This window comes from Condylura cristata, unplaced genomic scaffold (assembly GCF_000260355.1).
Source record: "Condylura cristata isolate star-nosed mole 26May11 unplaced genomic scaffold, ConCri1.0 scaffold00004, whole genome shotgun sequence".
Lineage (NCBI taxonomy): Eukaryota > Metazoa > Chordata > Mammalia > Eulipotyphla > Talpidae > Condylura > Condylura cristata.
This window is the reverse complement of record NW_004567105.1, coordinates 60,479,617-60,498,748: the sequence shown is the minus strand read 5'-3', so window position 1 is coordinate 60,498,748 and position 19,132 is coordinate 60,479,617. Positions and strand designations below refer to the sequence as shown.

The following is a 19,132-nucleotide window of genomic DNA, read 5'->3' as shown; positions in this document are numbered from 1 at the left end:
CCACGGAGACCCAAGCCAAAGGCAGGCGGGCCAGTGGGTGGTCAGGCCCTTTCCAGAGAAGAACTCGTCGCCCCCCCCCCCCCCCCCCAGCCCCAGCTCCATCTCCGCTAGTCGGACTCGCGCTCCCCAAACACAGGCGGACAGAGGACACTTGGTGAGAGCACTAGACTAGGAGTCCGTGGGTCTGCGTGGAACTCTGGCTCGACCCTCTTAGTGACCTGGCTTTGTGACCTAGGGAAAGATGCTTCCCCTCCATGAGAGTCGGCTTCCTCCAGAGAGGCTCCGAGGTGAGCTACTCCCGACCCAGCATCTGCAGTCCGGAGAAGTGGGGAGTGGGATGACATTATGGGAATGCTACTGGGCACCCGGAGACAGGGCCTCACAGACAGCTTCGTGCCGGGGGCGATCGTCTCAGGGGAGGAGCCCCCTCAGGTTTTCAAAGGTGTGTAAGGGAACCCCCGGAGTACCTTGTTCAAAAATATAGATCCCAGTGACTCTAGGTCTGGGACGGAGCCGGGAAACTGCGTATTTAAATAGCAGTTTACTTAACGGTGACCACTAGTTAACAGTCGATTCTGGCTGCGGTAAGGTCATGTCATGAATTTTGGTGAGGAAGCAGCTGAAACCCACGGAGGACTGTGAACAAAGCCTCGCGGAGTTGGTGACAGAGGCAGAACTCGAACCCAGGTCTCCAGCGTCGGGTTTTGCGCTCTTTGCCCCAAACGCTAAAACGCTAGGGAGAACTATTCAAAAGCTAACTTGGGGTCCCGTCGCCCTCTGCCCCGGTCCGCCAGCCGCAAGTACGGCTCCGGCTATCCCCTCAGCTAGGTACCGGACGCTGGGTTTTGCCCCCCAGTTGGCACCGCCTTCAACACTGGGACCCGCCCCCACGCAGTTCTATCAGGGCACAGGCTAAACTAGATCTCGCGGCGGGACTTCGCGCCCCAACTCTCGAAACCGGCGCCGACGACTGACGCGGCCGGGTTTGGGCTGGCTGCACACCGACTGGCCGGGTACTTAAACACCATCTTGGAGTAGCCCGGGTAGGGATATGGTTGGCGCCATGTCCCTGCCGCTATCTTCTGGAAAACTGGCTAGTTCGGACCTCCAGGAAGCAACCACACATACATACACGCACTTTACTGCAGTGGGCTCACAGTCCTAGTGGGCACGGCGTTAAGTTTACCCCATAACTGAGGAAGGCCTCAGGAACCTTCCTCGGAACCTTGGAGTTGGGCCACGGGATCCGCCCGGGCCCTTTTTCAGTTGCGCAAACCCCGGAAGCAGGGCTTCGGAGGTGGTTCACGCACGTCCGGGAGCCTAGAGCTGGCATTTTCTCCTGGCCATCGGCCGGGTAGGGCAACCTCTCAGGCAGGTATGCGTTAGAGATGGGGGTCGGGGATGGGGTATCTGCACGGCAACACTCTCGAGATCCCCCCATCTCCCGTTGTACAGCTGGGAAAGCAGACTTGGGGAGAGGCCACCACGCTTGGGTCATTAGCGATGCCTTGAGAAACTTCCTCGCGTGGGTCATTAGCGATGCCTTGAGAAACTAAGAGGCGACTGCACGGGATCCTGCGCTAGCCCTCAGGTGGACAGAGCCTCTTTGGGAATCCGAAGGATCTGGGTTTTGTCCTTCCTGGAACAATTCCTAGCTGGCAACTTTGGGGAAGTTCTCCACCTCTCAGAGACCCCTGTCCCTCTGCTAGTCTCTGAAGTGTGGCACCAAACAGTTGCTTAATAAATGCTAGTGTGTTCTGTTCGTGTGGTCTTAATAAATGCTAGACGCTGATCTGTGTGAAAAGAAAGGGGTCCACTGATTATATACATTTAGCTAAACTTGTTTGTAATAACTTAAATATAAAATTAATAATAACTCACTTTTTTAGGTGGCAGTAATGTACTGATATTCATAATGAGTTAAGTTGGTTGGGGTGGAGCTGTGCAGTTTCAGCGTACAAATCACTGACAGTACAAAGATAGACTTCTTACATGTAATGCTAGTTAAGGACTCGTAATTAAGTCCCTCCTGTGTATTGAACTGGCCTCCAGGCCTTTGACATTCATTGACAAGTATACTGCTTACCATGAAGTTGGTGTTTTCGTCTCCATTTTATGAACAAGGAAACAGTATCAGAAATAATGACTTTCTCAAGTTTACAAACACTGGACCCTGATCTACGATCAGTTACTGACCTATGGATGTAGAGAACTTCAGCTAAAAGCATGACAAAAACATAACTGCCAAGATAAGGAAAATCAAATAGGTGAACGAAGGTCAAATAGGTGACTGAGGGAGGTGGCATAGCACGAGCATGCCCTCTCTCAGGTAGTGACTGAGGAGGGGGTGAGGCGGGGGGAGGCCATACAAGGCTCAGCTGGCCTTCTCTTCCTCTTTCAGTTATACCTGAGGACCAGACCCAGTGACCTCTCCAGCTCCACCTGGCTGGAGCAGGTGACCATTGTCGTGCTGACATAAGGAGGACTTGGAGACCTGGAGTACTAAGGGGAGCCACCCCCTGAAATATGGAGCTGTGGGGCCAAATGTTACGGGTTCTCCTGTCTGGCCCAGGGAGGAGGGGAATCACCCAGGGCTGGGCCTTCAGCTCATGGTTACCCCATCTGCCTCTGCCTGGGTTGTCAAATGCCACAGAGCTGGTCAGCCACTGGACAGCAGTCTTTGAGAAGAGGGGCATCCCTGAGGCCCAGGAATCTAGTGAGTACATCGTGGCTCATGTCCTTGGAGCTAAAACAGTTAAGTACAGTGTTGTCAAGTGCCGGGAGTTGGGGGAGGGAGGACCCTGGCAGAGAGACATCTAGACTTCTGCCCCACTGAGAGTGATGGGATTTTTCTAAAGGAATGTGTTGGGCTGATACTTACTCTTCCAACAAACTGTACAGTGTAGACCAGGCACCAGGGCAGTGTTGTGTGTACAGTGTATACCAAAGTGACCAATGTTGGAGCCACAAAAGAAATCTGGGTGAGGAGAGCCACTCACATTCTCTATGGGGCAGTTTCAGGGCCTAAAGCCAGTATTTCGGACCCAGCCCTTGACCCCGAGGCAGCTTCAGCAGATCCAAGAGCTGAGTAACCGCCGATTGCAAAGGTGAGCACCCGTGGACTAAACCTGAAGGCTCTGCAGGAGCGAGGGTCAACTTCCCACCAAGTTCACAGGAGGGGGCATTATCCATAGACTAGGGAGGTGTGGGAATGAGGGAGTGGTGGGAAGCATGAGGTCAGGACAAGAGGAAGGGAAGGAAGGCAGTCCTGGGCTCCAGGGACATAGCAGACGTGACTCTACCAGACGTTTGTGCCTTTGAGTGGTATCCTTCAACCCGGCCATGGTCCTGTCGTTCTCGGGCTCTGCAATCACCCAGCTCTTCCCTCTGCAGGATGCCTGTGCAGTACATACTCGGGGAGTGGGACTTTCAGGGGCTCAGTCTGAAGATGGTGCCCCCAGTGTTCATCCCTCGGCCAGAAACAGAGGTAGGTGTGTGCCACCAACACAGGCCAGCTAGAGGGGGTAAGGGTGGGGCTCAGGGCACATGTCTTACACCAGACTGCCTCCAGGGGCCGCTGGGGCTTCATGACTGCTCTCCGAGACAGTGCCCTTCCATGCTCTTGTCTCTTGGCTGGCTAGGGAGGTGGGTCAAGAGCACAGAGGCCTCCTGCTCTCTTCTTTGACGATTTCCACATTCCAAGCTGCTCTCCCAACCCTGAGGGCTGATAGTGGCTCAGGGTGTGCCACTAGTGCTGCCCACCAACTGCTCCTGCTAGGCCTAGGAGCTATCCTGTAGGCCTATGGCCTCACCAACCCATGGGAAACAAAATGCCCTCCTCCTCAGGAGCCATGGGCAAAAGTGGAGAGGACTCCAGCCGAACATCCAGAGGCCCAGTACACCTCTGACTGCTGGAAGGTCACTCTCCCCTCGGCCTAGATGAGAAAAGGGTTGGATCTCCAGACCAGGGAATCAGAGTTCATGGTTCTCTTAGATCTAGTATCTAGTCAAGTAACTGCCTGCGTCTCTCACATTACTAGGACTGGGGAATGGTTGCTAGTACCCTCATCCTAGGAGAGATGTTGTCTATGACTCTTCTTGGATTCCCAGCTGACCTTATAGATAGCAGAGCTGGGAGAAAGAGTAGAGGAAGCAAATGGGGCTGAGTGGGGACCACTAGGCAAGCCAGACAGCTCCAGTTCTGAGAAGAGGCGTTTGTAGAATGATGCCCAGGCACACAAACTTGCCTGGGAAAGATTAGGCCCCTGCCAGGGACCCAAAACCCCTTCTCATTTTCCAAGCCCCTGTCCTTCAACCCAGAAACTATGATCCCACCTCATCCAGTTGGGAGACCAGGTCCTCATCTTAGTCTTCAGTGTTAGGAAGGGGACAGTAGGGAACCCGAGGTTTTGCTTAAAGCACAGGGGCTGCCTAGGTAGGGAGCAGAGGGACAGCGGGGGCTTCCTGATCCTGGGTCAGGGCCTCACACCTCTCATAGGGCTATCCTATCTGGGATTGGACGAGCTGAAATGGGGTGCACAGGCCCAGATCAGGATGTGACCTTCCTTCTACATGATCTTGGGAGCCCATCCTATGGCTCCCCTTAGTGTGTGACCTCCGACCACGAGGTCACTCATTATCCCCTGTATTAGGACATGTGGAGAAAGCTACCGTGATGACCTTTGCATCCCCCTCAGAGCTGACTTAGCATAGGCCTGGGGTTCTGAGGTTGAGTGTTGGGTATGGTCTTCCGGTTCCCATGAAGGCCCCTCTCTCCTGGGTGGGTCTGGGCCAGGAGAGCAGCTCTGTACTGGGTAGGAGGGAGGAGGCTGTGGTTAGGAAGCTATGTTCTTGCTTCACTGTACAGACATTTCTGAGAACTTTCCAGGTTCACCCCAATGTAAAGCCACATCAGGGGGTGCCTTACCAAGAATTTGAGAGGACGTGGCCTGTGGCAAAGTGGGGAGAATGAGTACAGGGAGGGGTCATGTGCCTGTCTTCTTTGCAGCACTAAAGGATGCTTTCTGATAACGAGGACAGGGACCTACATGTGGCCCAACAAGTTGGGTTTTCCCTGGGTGTGGGAAAGACGTTCAGTCCCCTGCCTGGCATTGTGTAAAGTGGGAAACGTGAGGCCAAGCACTGAGCCTCCCACCTCATCTGGTGTGGTAAGGCTCTGGGCTGTGAGGGAGGCTCCGGGCCTTGCTGACTGGCTCGAAGAGAAAATGCCTTCTTGGGGCTGCCCCAATGGAAGGTGCTCTTGGTGCTCAGGTCCTGCTGAGGCTTTGGGCTAACTTCAAGGGGGTGTGGAGTCCTCTTGAGGCAGTGACTGGGCAGAACCAAGAGCTTCCTGCACCCTGCTTCCTTCCTGCATGCCTTTCTGCCCGCACCCCGTGGTATTCTTAGATTCTTCCCCTGTTCAACTGGAGGAGGTTGCTGCAACTGTGACCAGCTTGCTTCCAGCCTCCCCCAGAGAGCCACAGCTTCAGGCTTGGGGACGCTCTGCCCTTGGTGAAGAAGGGAGTTTCTAGACTTCATAGGGGTGGCCTCTAACCCGACCCCCAGGTCATCCCACAACCAAGGCGATCTGTAGCAATGTAAGGAGAACGCAAGGAGGCACAGGGGGTCTCTGGACCTAGTCTTTCACCTTCACGCCCTACCTAAGGTTGCCATTCACGTATGTGTTGTGTGTCTCTGAGGTTAGGGATGTCTCTGTGATTGGCCAGTGTGGCTGGCTGAGGGGTCATTCTCCAACCAGGGTAGGTCTGTCTGCGGTGAGGAAACCAAGAGAAGTACAACAGCACCCCCCCAACCCCCAACCCCCACCCCAGTCAAGTCTCAGCTATCCCACTGGTCGCCTGTGGCCTCACCACCGAGACCACAGGGTACTGGCGCAGCTCACTCTGCCAGTCCTAACTGGGCCCACTTGCTGCCATCACCCCAGTAGTCTCCAGTAGGATCTGGTACAGGGCTGGTAGGGACCTGTCAACAACAAAAACAAGTGTCCTCTGGCTGGAGCCAAACTCCATCACCTGTAGGGTGCTGAAGGGGCTTGAACAGGAAGGTTAAGATCTGCCAGCCAAGTCCTGCCGGCTTTGGACTTTTTACCCTGGGGAAAAGTGAGCTTTGCTCAGGGGTTGGGGGCCCCAGAAGGATGAAATGCTTTTTCGGACTCAGCACTGAGGAACTTCTGTGGAAAATGGATCTGAGTGATCTGGACCCCTCTGCTCCACAGAGCCTGGGGAACTGGGGTTTGGAGAAACCTGGCCCCTGGGAACTTGCTCAACACTTGAGAAACAGCCTAGAGGCCCTTGTGCGGGCCAAACCTTACCAGTTGGGACATACCCTATTCACTTAGATCCCGGGCTTGCCACCATGGAGCCTTCAGTGGGAGAAGCAAACCCTGTTGTAGACCTTCAGCTCATGGTCAGGAAAGTCATGGTAGAGAGCCTGGCAGGAGCGTGAGGAAGTCTTTCTGGGGGAGGTAGGCCTTTCTTCAGCTGAGGAAAGCCCCACATGCTGACCTCTCCCCCACGTTCTGAGCCAAGAGTCCCTTAATTCCCAAGCCTGGGTGGGAGGGGAGGGGAATCACCAGCCCTTGTCCAAAGGTTTTGAGAAGGAACCACACTGCCTTTTCTCTGCTTGATGCCTGGCGACATGGGCCCCTACTCCACTGCTGGTTGGAAACACTTTGGCCTTTGGGAAGCAGCAACCCTTCACCTCACCTTCACTCCCGATTGGTTTCCATGCCTAGTCCCTGTGAGTGACAGATGAGCAGTTGATATTCACCCCTGTGGTTTCCAGAGTGACAGTGTGAAAGTGTTTCTCTGCCACCAAGCTGTGACCAGTATAATCAGGCACTTACTCTATGCCCTGGATATGCCCCAGTGCCCTTTAGATAAGCTGTTCGGGCAAGGCTGTGTTCCTTTTCCCATCCATGGAGGAAATTTCCTGTCCTTTCAGCCGAGGAGTTTCCTTAGGGCCCTCCTAATTTCAGCTCTGAGGCAGCTGAGGACACACTGACCCTTGATTCTCGGCCATCAGGAAATGTAGGCCAGTATCCAGATAGGGCCTTGACCTATGGGCCTTAGTTTCCTTATAGGCCACTTGAGAGGATCCAGTAGATTAATACAGGGAAAGCGCTGGAAGGAGGGCTAAGCACAAGGAATGACCAGGTACAGTTCTTACATTGCTGTGAGCACGAAATGAGCATATCTGTAAAGAGCTTAGCTGGGCTTATTGAACACTTACCCTGTGCGTATGGGATCAGTACTCACAGGTGTGGCACTATCTAAACCTATTACACCCCAGTGAGAAAGGTTACCTTCAACTGTGATCAAGTTTACAGATGGGGAAACTGAGGCACAGAAAGGTAGAGTGACCTGCTGATGGTCCCAGCTGATGTGAGGTTCATTTTAGCTTAGCAGCTCCCCTGTGTGCTAGTCACACAAACGCTAACTATGATTGGCTTCTGGGCCAAGACCTCCAGGGGCCAGATTGGCACCAACTCTGACACAGATTCCTCTGCTTTGCAGGAGCTGGTTGAATGGGTGCTGGAGGAGGCGACACAGGGGTCCTGTGAGGTGGGAGCCCAAGGCGGGCCCCTTATCCTGGAAGTAGGCTGTGGGTCGGGAGCCATCTCCCTCAGCCTGCTGAGCCAGCTCCCCCAGGTGAGCCCCTCAGCATCGCTCCACTCCCCTCTGGGTAGATTGAACTGTCCCTGTAATTGATCCCTTCTCCGCCCATGTCTTTGTGAAGCACGTGAGGGTACGTGAGCAGATAGGCTGTCCCCAGCCCACCTCTAACTTCTACCCCCGCGTTGGCCAGACCTTGGTCAGAGAGGGGGAAGCTGCCTCTGGTAGGGGTCGCAGGAGGGTTCTGGTTCCTAGTCTGGTCTCTCTCGGAACCTGGTCTCCCACGTATTCTCCGTTTGTTCATGGACAGAGCCGAGTCATTGCAGTGGATAAAGAAGAAGCTGCCATCTGCCTGACTCATGAGAATGCTCAGAGGTAGACAGTCTGGGGACCAGAGGGTCAGGGTGGAGGGACTTTTGGGGCCTGACCCCAACCCCATGCAGGTATAAACTCACAGACATCGGATTTATTCTTCCAAGAGGAGAAATCGGGGGTGGGGGTGGGCAGCCTGGCACGGGCCTGCAGGGTTATGAAATGGTGGTGGGAACCAGGTGCTTACCAGCTCCAGAAGGGTTTAGTCTCCCAGTCCTTGTGATGGAGTGCAGGGCTCCGCTCCCGTGCTCACCCTAACCTTCCCATCTCTCCAGGCTGTGCCTGCAGGACAGGATTCGGATTGTCCCCCTTGATGTGACCTTAGGTACTTTTCCCACCTGTCTTCCCTGGGGTGGGAATCCTGGCACCTGTGCTGCTGGGTGGATGAGGCAGTCTACAGAGTAGGGGAGAGGGCACCCCAAAATTCATTCATACATGCACAGACACATAAGGGGTATCTCAGGCCAGTCCTGGCTGAAGACTAGCAAGTCTCTCTTGCCTCTTGGCTGACCTAACCTATGAGGGGACCAACCACAGGGTTCTTTCTTACCTGCTGATTCCCCCATAACTGGTGAGTGTGATGGGCTTGCTTGTCAGCTAGAGATAAAAAGAAGTTCAGAAGAGAAGCTTTACGACTCAGGTACTTGGGTGACTCCCTTGTGCCTGCCTGACCAGGCATAGCACAATTCAACCATAGGGTGTCCTCAGGGTTCTGGCTCCATCAATAAACCTGTGGGGTCTTGGGCCTTGTTTATCTCCTCCTTGGAGAGTGGTACAGCTGTAGTAGCCATAGAGTGAGCTCTGTAAGCAGGGCCACAAAGAGTTGACTGACTGAGTTCAGGTATGCCCTTAGTATACTCACTACGAAATTCATACATCTTGCTGCCTATGAGACAGAGTATGACCAGGCCAGTGTGATTGTAGAGGACAGAGGCTCATGATTCCCAAGGAATCATGGAGGACTTTTTTTTTTAAGATCTGTTTATTTTGCATTAAGAATTGGGGTATAGCTCAGGGAGGTTGGAGGATGGGGTGAGAGGATTCACTAGAGACAGAGGGAAGCAGCGGGCAGGACAGGAGAGGTCTGCCACGCCTTGTGGGTCACCTCCCCGGTTGGGGGTCAAACTCATGCTGCAGTGGCTGCAAGAGCCTTGCAGTGCTGCCCTCTAACCTGTTGCACCACCAGAGAGGGCCCAGGGAAGACTTCTTGAATGTGGCGCTTGAGTCTTGCTGAGCGAGGAGGTTTCTGCAGGAAGAAGGAAGGGTAAGGACATGCAAGCACATACACTCCCAGCCAGGCACTAATCTGTGAGCTGGCTTATCAGACCCAGGACACTCACGCATGGCCCAGGGAAGGGACTGTTATAGGACTTGGTGGCAGGTGGAACGACCACTCTTTACCTCCCAGCTCTGCTGTGTCTTCCCTTTGACTCCAGAGGGGAGCTGCACACACCTTCTGCCTTGGGGGCCAATGGACCTGGTTGTCAGCAACCCTCCCTATGTCTTCCAACGGGACATGGAGCAGCTGGCCCCTGAGATTCGGAGGTGCGCGATGCGGTGGTGGTGGTGGTGGTGGTGGTGGTGGGGAGGTGCTGAAAGGGTTGGTGTTTACAGAGGTGCACTCTAGAGCTCATGGACCTGCTTGGTTCAGCTTCTGCCTTCCCACTTAAGACCACTAGATGACCCCTGAACCTCTCTGAGTCTCAGCTTTCTGCCTCTGAAAAGGCAGTGGTAAAGCCCGTGCAGGGCCATGGGGAGGCCTCGGTCACAACTCCACAGTATCAGCTCTGCTGTAGAACATATCGAAGGTACTCAGGTAGTGAGTCATTTTACAGAAGACCCAGAGAGGGGAGCTGCCTTGTTCAAGGTCATGTGGGTACTCAGGAAAGCAGGGACTGATCCCCTACTCAGGCTTCACCTGAGACATCCTGCTCTCAACAGGCTGAGAATCCGGAATGAGCCCCTTGGTGAGACAAAGGGGATATGGGTTAGAGTTTTGGTTCCTCCTTTCTGGGCCTTTAGGAGTGGTCAGGGCCAGCTCTAGGCCTTCCCAGGCCAAGAACAGAACAGCCTCTTCTCGAAGACACTTGTCCTGGGAGCTGTCAGTCAATGGAATCGCCTGGTGGGGGCGCTGTCTATAGGGGTAATGGAGTAGGACCTCTGAGTCCGCAGACTTCTGACTCACCCCAGAGTGTAGGTTCCACAAGGCCACCTCGTGGAGACCCCACTCTGCTCTTCCACACTTGCAGACATCCTCTCAGGTACTCACTTTCCACTGTTTATCCCTCAGCTATGAAGATCCAGGAGCCTTAGATGGTGGAGAGGAGGGCATGGACATCATTACCCACATCCTGACCCTGGCACCTCAGCTGCTGAAGGACTCTGGGTATGAACGGGGTGGGTCTCCTGGGTCTGCCCCAGCAGCCTCCTCCTAGCAGTAGGTGCTAGGCCTGCTGCTCCTGCCCCTCCCAGCCCAGGCAGCCCAGTAGTGTAGGTCCAGCCCTGCCGGTTGAGTTGACCCATTTCTCTGCTAAACAGAAGCATCTTCTTAGAAGTGGACCCAAGACACCCAGAACTTGTTGGCAAGTGGCTCCAGAGCCGGACTGACTTGTCCCTCAATCTCGTGGCTGTGCGTAAGGACTTCTGTGGGAGGTGAGGTTCTGTTTCCCCCAGGTCCCCCACAGCCTTGCTCATCCTCCTACCGGCTGTGGGTGAGTGTGCTCACCCTTCCCACTCCCTTTTTATTCCCTAGGGCACAGGTAGTAACTGGACCCTTGTCCTGTCTCCTTAGGCCTCGGTTCCTGCATATCCGGAGGTCTGAGCCACAGCGTGACTTCCCTGTGGACGTCTGGCCGGGGCCCCAGCCTGCCAGAGAGTCTGGCTGACACTTCTTCCTGGAATGCTACTTGGAGGGAGGTGGATGGTGCCTCATAGAACCCCAGATGCTTGCAGTATTTCCTATGGCTTTGTGATTCGCCAAGCTTTACATTACAAGGATACTTGGGGGTAGAAGCAACAGAGAGTTCCTTCCTAAGGCAGCAAAGAGCAAGGACACTCATAGTCCAGCTCAGGAGCTAAGTCGACCCAGCTTCTCAGTCTAGTTCTGTCATGCTGGTTCCGCCCAGGACAGTGGCGCAGCCTTGGTGGGTTGATTTGTTCTGGTGACATTGGGAGTTATGGCTAATAAAGCATCAAGAGACCTACAAGTAGTGACCTGTTAGGATGATTTGTGTGTCCCGTGTCTTCTCACACCAAGGCTGTGCTGGGGGTAGGAGCTCCCTTTTGTCCCAGCTAGCCATCAGGCCCAAGGTCACATTCTGGTGAGGGCCTGAGGCTGAGATCTGACACAGGCTGGTGTGACTCCAGCATTGTAGCTCAAATTCAAGGCCCAACCAAGCCAGTGGCTGCAGACTTGAGGCCCTGCCCAGCTAGTCTACTTGGCCCTGACTTCTTCCCCCAGGGGAGCCAAGTCTCACATTTTTCTGGGAATGAAGTTGTCTCCAAAACCTGCTCCAGTGACCCCAGCCGCCCCTGCATGGTCACTTTCCATCATTATGCTCCATGCGGTGCCATAACCACACGCTTGCCAAGGTCTTTCCTCAGTAATGGGCCTGAGGCCAGAAGAGTGGGCCTGTCAGGGAAACTGGTACTGGCTGAAGTATGGCCCAGGTTGTGGGACAAGGGGCCAGAAGACCCCTAATTGATTCTGGCCACTGCTTTGAGATGTCTCTGAAGAGGGGCAGTAGGCTAAAAGGTCTGAGCTCAGAAGGCTACCCACTCTGCCCTCCAGATTCCTTCTGGCATAGCCACGAGGAGACCTGGGGCAACTTGGGGTCCATGCAGCTGGAGCAGGTTAAAGGACCACGCTGTCTCTGGCCACTGCACTACCACATCAGAGCCTTGAAAGTTCCAAGATGGGGGAAGAAAAGACTAACGAAAAGAGCCAGCCTCAGCTGGCATGTTGCTCAGGACCCACCCTGATACTGCCTCACCTAGCACCTGCCAACCTGGATGTTTCCTGTTGTTATGGACAGAAGGACTGGGCCTTCAGGCCTCCAGGCGGCCACGAGTCTGAGTAGCTCAGAGCTGGCATGGACGTCACAACCTGGTGTCCACTCTGTCTCAGCTTCTCACTCTCCCCAGGGACAGATGGGTTATCTGAAACCCCAAGGTCAACCTGGCTAAAAGTTATGGGGATAAAAAGTAAACTCGCCCTTCTCTGCTCACTTCACTGGTTTAAACCTTCAGTTAAATGAATGTGACATGTGACCCCAGAATTGTGCAGAAAAGACCCTCAGTCCCATCCCCTCCCAAAGGCAGACCGTCATCCTGAGCTGAAACTCAGATGCAGCTCCCCTGCTCAGAGCCGGGGCCCAGCCTGGGAAGTGTGTGGGAGGGCCAGGCCCCTAGCCCCGGAAGCCTGGAGCAGCCGCTGCTTGCCTTCCTCTGCCTGGCCTCCCCGCCACAGCCTTGACTTCCCAGCCGGACAAAGGGAAACACGTGTTTGTGCTTAACAGGGTGTTCGTGGTTGTGAGGCGCCTGTGGGATGCACCTTTCATGGGGCAGGGTATTTTCATTACCTGCCTCACAGGGCAGACGTAGGGAGGGCACTGTACCCTTATGGGCCTGTCTGGTGCTTGGCTCCATCACACGCAGGCAGAAGCATAGCAGTCTGGGATGGAGGGAAGGCAGGGATTCCATCTTGGGCTCTTAACTTCTCGCTGCCCTCTGGAGATGGAGCCTCCAAGAGGCCGGTAGCCAGGCAGCGACTCATCTCCTCTCAGCCCCTCCCCCTCGCCAGGGTCTGAGTGCCCTAAATGCCAGTCCATAGCAGCAGGCATTTCAGCCTAGGGAAAGCCAGGCTCACCTGCCCTATCTGCCATCCCTGGGGCTGGGACCAGACAAAAGCTTCCTCCTGTAGCAGGTGTCGTGGAGCCCTGCAGGCAGAAGGGCAGGAGAACTGGAGCTGATGGTGGATCCGGCCTCTGCAGCCCCTACGGCCTGGAGCGATGTGCCTACTGCCCACCAGCCTCCTTCAGCCCAGCTCAGCATGGCCAGCGGGTACAGCGTCCCCAATCCACATACTCTAGAAGAACAGTTCCATCCCTCTTCTGACACTTGAGGAAACTGAGGCTGCCTCATATTTGGATACTTTACCAGCTGCCCATGGGCTTCTGAGAGTCTCATTTGGCTGCTTTAATGAAATGTGCCCTCCTCCCCCAAAACCCCTAGCCTCAAGAAATCAGCCTTTCATCCTCCGCTACTCCCACCTGGACCCTGGGCCATTCACTGCTCCCAGTCCTGCTCTCAGTCCTTGGCTGGCTCTTCATGACCTGAACGTGGCTTCTACATCCTGCAGAGTCCCGATCTGACCAGCTAAGGGAAGATGGCAATGGAAGAGGATCTGGAGACCCTCCCAAGGCCCCATTTGTGCTCTGAGTAAGCTTCCATCGGTGCAAAAGTTTTCACCGCTGACAAGCTATGAGATCTGCTGACCTTCAGTGAGGAACCCTGTTAAGCTCCGCAGGCCAGCATGTCCTTTTCCATCCACCTTTGGATTCTTTCCTCCACTGCCCTGGACTCTAGCCTCCCTGTGGAGTGCATTCCCTAAACACTCCTCTCCTTTCCCCCAGAAGTGGGGATGCCCTTGCCTACCACTGCCAGTCCAAATCACATTCCCCTTCAAACTCCAAAGGCTGCCTCCTCTAAAACACCCAGCCTGACCTCTGTTCTCTCCACCCGCCCCTTGCCCATACTTCTGCCAGCACCCATGGCATTTTGCCCCATGCATTTGGAAACCTCCCTGTCTCCTTCATCTCTCTAGGGCCCCATGTGGCTCTGGCATACCACTCAGTAAATGTCTCCCAGTAAGCCAACGCTGTGTGTGTGTATGTGTGTGCGTGTGTTCTAGAATTAACCTGGGACTTCCCATGTGGCTCGTATGTGACCTGACAGTTCTCAGATATTCTGGTCAGCAGGGAGTGGAAACCATGAGGGCCTGGCCTCCCACCCAAGCCAGGCAGCTGTTTGAGTTGAGCCATGATGCTGTGTGGGCTCAGCTGCACCTGATCTCTGCGGGGCGGCTGTGCCAGGAGAACAGGCTGTCCTTGACGGCAGAGGCAGCAGGTGCCAGGTTTCCTGGAGCTCTGGAACCCAGCCGAGAGCCAGGGTGTGGGTCTGAAAGTGGCCTGATCCTCTCTGGTGACCCCTCAGACCTGGATCGGTCTTCTGGACTGGGCTCGGGACTCACAAGTCAACCCTGCCCCTCCTATGGCAGGCAGGATAATGAGTCCAAAGATGCCCATGTCCTAACCCCGCAACCGGTTCTATGTTATCCGACATGGCAAAAAGGAACTCAAGTTAAGGATCTTGAGCTGGAAAGATGCTCCTGAACTAGTCAGATGCACTCATTGTAAGCACAAGAGTCCTTTAAAAAGGCAGGCAGGAGGGTCCAAGTGAGAGACGTGGGGATGGAAGCCGAGGTGGAGTGCTGCAGTTTGCCGGCGGAAGGGGCCACGCGTGTGTCAAGGCATGCAGCCAGCCTTTAGAAGCTGGAAAAAGCGAGGAAATGGATTCTCCCCTAGAGACACCAGGGAGAACGTGATCCTGTCAGCACCTTGATTTCAGCCCAGTGGAACTGATCTTACAGTTCTGGCCTCCAGAACTGTAAAATGGTAAATTTATGTGGTTTTGTGTCACTAAATCTGTGGCAATTTATTACAATAGCAAACTAATTTAGATTTTGGTATCTGAAGTGAAGTATGACTATAACAAACACCTAGAAAGGGAAGTGACTTTGGAACTGGAATTTGGAAATGGGCAGACTGGGAGACTTTTGAGGTGCACCATTGCCTCAAATACCTCTCCAGATAGGAGAGGTGGCTAGAGGTGGAGGCTGGGAGCCCTCTTCCACCGGGAGACCTGAGCTGCCTGTGCCCACTCCCCACCTGTCTAACATGTACGAAAGGGCTGCAAGATTGGTCAGGAGCAGAGAATGGGACCGGGGAAGAGGGCGCAAGCTTGGTCCTCGTGACCCATCTTCCGTGGCAAGGGCACCACCCAGCCTTTGTGTGGTCACCTCAGGTCCCCAGCCGCCAGCCCTTCACCAACTGTAGATCCTCTGCCTGCCTTGCTTTCAGGAAGGGTCCTGCCTACTGGGGGAGCCAGCCAAGTGTTCCTGGAAGTCACTGAGACAAACCCAGAGCTGAAGTTGCCTGAGCTTTGCCCAAAGCCCGGGGCTCTGCGCTGACTGAAATATCTGGGCAGCCCCTCTGCTCTCTACCCTCCTCCTCCACCCTTCTTGCCATCATTTCCTGAGCTCTTGCTTGGGCACTGGACCCCAAGGAACTGCTTTGCATTTATTAGTTCTAGTCCTCATATAGCCCTGCAGACTGCAGTCACGGGCCAGTTTGCATAGCTGGACTGGAAATAAAGGTGAGGCGACCAGCAGGGCCCGTGTGACTGTCAAAGACCCTGGGGTTATCACAGCTAAGTCTTGGGCTGCCCCTGCAGACACAGGTCCACCAGGATCTATGGATCCTTAGAGCAGAAGCAGTGCTGTCCCCAGAGGGCTTTCTAGAAACTCAGTGACCACCCTGATGGGCCCTTCTTTGATGTGTGCAACATGGGCCCAGGATCTCAGTCTCCCAAGCCAGGCCACACTGTGTGCCAGGCTCTGGGGAGACAACTCCAAGCAAAGGGGCCTATAAAATGTGGGAGTTGATTGGTGCACCGTGAACCAAGTGCATCTGGGCCTACCTTACTCAATCCTCACGGCATCCCATAAGGTGAGTCTGTGAAAACTTCCACTTTACAGATAAGGGAACTAAAACAGACAAACAAAGGAACTTGCTCATATGTTTACTGGACTGGGCTGAGTGGCCCAGGGCCTGAGGCACAGGATAGCACATAGCAAGCAGTGAACACAGTCCAGGCAAAAGCCTGGAGCTCTGAGGGAACATGGATATGTAGGGGTGAGGTGGTAGTACCTTGGTTGGGATCCAAGTGCACTTCTGGGTACCAGGGGCCTAATGTGAGGCAGTTACAGGACAGCAACTGCAGCCCAGGCCCTCAATCCCCAGAGGGGCCCTGGCACCAGGTGAGGTAACCCAGGCCAAATACTGGTGAGCTCTGAGGTGAGTACCGGGTCGAGCATGCATGGTGGATGTTGTCTTTGGCTGCCAGGAAGAGGTGGCTGGGGCAGGAGCTGTAACTGCCAAAGATCTGGAGGCAGCTAGGGGCTATGGCCATGGCACTGGGTATTCTGAAACAGAACTGACTTAGAGGTGTGGCTGAAGGGCTGGATATAGGGATGGGGGAGGCCAGGAACACATCTGGCCCAGGGTTCTGACTAGGATTTAGGGGTTTGAGATGATCCTCAACTACAGACTGGGGTTCTGGGGTCATTCAGTGAGTTTGAGAGTGTGGGATGCCCTGAGGGCACCCCAGAGACAGTATCAGGGTAATGGACAAAGACATCTTGAGATCCTCCCAGGACCATGTGGGGACGCAGGCCAAGGAGAGGTGCAGCGGAGTTGGGATCACTCTCGGGTTCCAGTGCTGTCAACAGCAGAGCTGGGTACTCTGAAGGAGCCAGCACCAGGTGCCACACTCATGTCATCAGAAATCCATCTGTCTGCACCTCAGGGTCACCTTTCTTGGCTTACTAGACAGACGGAGGCTGTTTCTTAAACTAGCCAACAACAGAAACCAAGGAAGTGGTCACCACGGCTTTTGAAACCAACGCTTGCTGTCCCAGCTGGAAGGGGAGTGACTAGGCCACAAGGCTGACTGTAGCCCAGCGCCTCAACTCCCAGAGGGGCCCCATATCCGGGTAAGGTTCCCTCACGACTGAATGGGGCTTCCAAAGCAATGGGGAAAGTGCTGAATCAAACAGACAAAACCTCCCAGCTATGCAGGGAGCTTCCTCCTCTCTTACCTGCTCCTGGAGGTCAAACTTTCATGCCCCAAGACAGAGGAGCCAGGTGAGGAGCCATGTGTGGGGCCAGGTGGGGGAGGTAGTGAAAGTGTTGCTGCTTAAAGGAGAGCCTGCTCTTCTCCAGATGCGAGCTGAGACCCACAGACACCCAAACTCTGGTTTTCAGCTGACAGGTAGGTGGGAAAGTGAGTCCCACCTCAGCAAAATGGGGTATGAAGATGTCATGTCAGGGCATTTCAGGACCCCAGGCCTGGGAGGTTCTGGGAGGAGGCCCGGAGTGGATGTGCCTAAAACCCTTCTTGCAGGCATCCCACAGCTCGAGAACTGACCATCGCTCCCACACTTCCTGCTTCCCGGAGTCTAGTCTTCATCCACCAAGTCCTCCCTCTCAGCCTCCTTAGAACTGTGGAATCTGTCCTTTCAAATCAAGTTTCATGTGAATCTCAAATATGCATTTATTTAACTTTTGAAAAAAGACAAAAGCAGCGTCTAAATATAAGTGTATTTTATGAGTTCAGATTCTTGACACCTCCAGTGACCAGCGGCCGGGGCGAGCAGCCGCAGGTCCCGTGTGCAGACTGGGGCTGGGATGGGCGCAGTGGTCTCAGCTCAGCCTCAGCGGCCAGTTTCTTTTCAGTGTTTGATGTTGGTGGCACAGGACCAAGTGACCCCTGATTCTCACAGATTGTTGCTTACAAATGGTGGCCGTGTTTCTGCAGGACTCGCCGTCTCTTTTTTCACATGGACCGCGAGAGCCTTATTTGAGGCTCAACATAAGCCACATTTGCCGAGAACAGAGGGACTTCGGATGTGTGCTTAATTAATTTGTTGTTGTGCTTATTTGAGTCTGATTGTGTTTTTTTAATTGGGTTTTATTCAGTAGTTAAAATATGAAAGAAAGGAAAACAGAGGCAGAGAGGAAAGGAAAGGGAAGGGAAGGAAGAGAGGAAAGCAAGGGGCTTCTGGGGAGCCCTCCCTCTGGCTCTTGGTGGAGGAGGCTCCCTCTTCCCCGGGAAGCCCGCTCTGACTGCTGCACCCCTCCGGCCTGGACACCCCGCCCCTCTCACCAGCATCGTCTCAGCCACAGGCTCCAGAGGACTGTGAATCTCAGGAGTCTCGGCCCTCTCCGGCTCCGGTGTGCACCTCCCAGGTACTCAGTCCCTGGCTGTAGGAGCAGGAAGAAGACCCCCAGGAGGAGACAGTAGGGGCTTCCCTGGGCCTTACGTTGGTATCTCCAGGAGTATTGGGGAACCCAGTGCCCCTGAAGTCCTGGGGTTTCTATAGTTCTGGGTACCGTCATTTCTGAGAACTTGCTACGCTTTGGAAAGAGAGAAATGAGAAGCAAAACCCTAGAGCCCCCGCACCGCCACCCCCTTCCTGTCTTCCTTCCGCTGAGTCACAGCCAGAAGCCCAGCATCTCAACCTCCCTTGGGGCCACTGGGGTATGGTGGAATTCAGGGTTAGATGAGGATACAGTATCTAGGACATCTTTTATTTTCCCTGGTAGCATCCTCTGCGAGGGACCCTCAGTTGCTGAGGCTACTTCCCCAAGCTTGGGGGCTTTACCTGTTCTGTCTCCCCTCTTGCCACTCCCCTTGTAAGCCAGGTCTGGGAGGTGGGATGGTTCAGGTGGGCATTGTTCTTGGTGAACTCTAGGATTGAGCATAGGCTTTTCCTGGCAGGCCTCTTATGAGTGACTGGTCCTTAGGCTCACTCCGGTTAGCAATGGCAAGCCATGGGAAGCCAGGCCACATCACACTTGTACACTGCAGAGATTTGCACACCTCTGCACACGTATCCTCAAGTACATCCATGTGCACAGACAAGGGATGTGAGCAGTTGAGTCCATGTCTATGATCATAGGTGTCCACACAGGACCTCCCTTTGCTGAGGGAGCTCCAGGGTCTGGGAACAATGTTTGGTGGTGGGGAAGGGTCACTCTGTCTTAGAGACCCAACTACTGCTTCAGAGTCCTGGGAGCCCTTTAGACTAAGCTGCTTGGTACGGTGTCCCCACTTCATGGAAAAGGAAGCTAAAATCCAGAGAGGGTCCACACTTGCTCAGGGTCACAAAGAAACCTGGGGGCACATCTGGGAGGAGCATGAGTGTATACCTCTGACCTTTCTGACCTGGCACTTGGGCTTGGCATCTCCTCATGACTACATAGCATCGACCTCTAGGAGACGAG

The 19,132-nt window shown here is 54.4% G+C and overlaps 1 protein-coding gene across 7 annotated transcripts; it reads left to right on the top strand.

The window, feature by feature from the left end:
• Positions 1 to 93: 93 nt before the first annotated feature.
• Positions 94 to 13,868, top strand: HEMK1 (HemK methyltransferase family member 1). Of its 7 annotated transcripts, XR_001145045.1 has the most exons (12): positions 1,293 to 1,375; positions 2,402 to 2,754; positions 3,016 to 3,107; positions 3,394 to 3,487; positions 7,536 to 7,670; positions 7,945 to 8,009; positions 8,282 to 8,331; positions 9,443 to 9,551; positions 10,297 to 10,392; positions 10,545 to 10,658; positions 10,798 to 13,067; positions 13,366 to 13,868. XR_001145045.1 is itself a non-coding variant. In XM_012720579.1 (11 exons), exons 2-11 carry the CDS (start codon positions 2,527 to 2,529, stop codon positions 10,889 to 10,891), a joined length of 1,077 nt encoding a protein of 358 aa, XP_012576033.1. In that variant the 5' UTR covers positions 94 to 287; positions 2,402 to 2,526; the 3' UTR covers positions 10,892 to 13,339. The 7 variants fall into 7 exon arrangements, 6 of the variants coding, with proteins under 6 accessions (XP_012576033.1, XP_012576034.1, XP_004676639.1 ...); XM_012720579.1 differs by lacking the exons at positions 1,293 to 1,375; positions 13,366 to 13,868 and adding an exon at positions 94 to 287 and having other exon boundaries at positions 10,798 to 13,339; XM_012720580.1 differs by lacking the exons at positions 1,293 to 1,375; positions 13,366 to 13,868 and adding an exon at positions 416 to 442 and having other exon boundaries at positions 10,798 to 13,339.
• Positions 13,869 to 19,132: the final 5,264 nt, after the last annotated feature.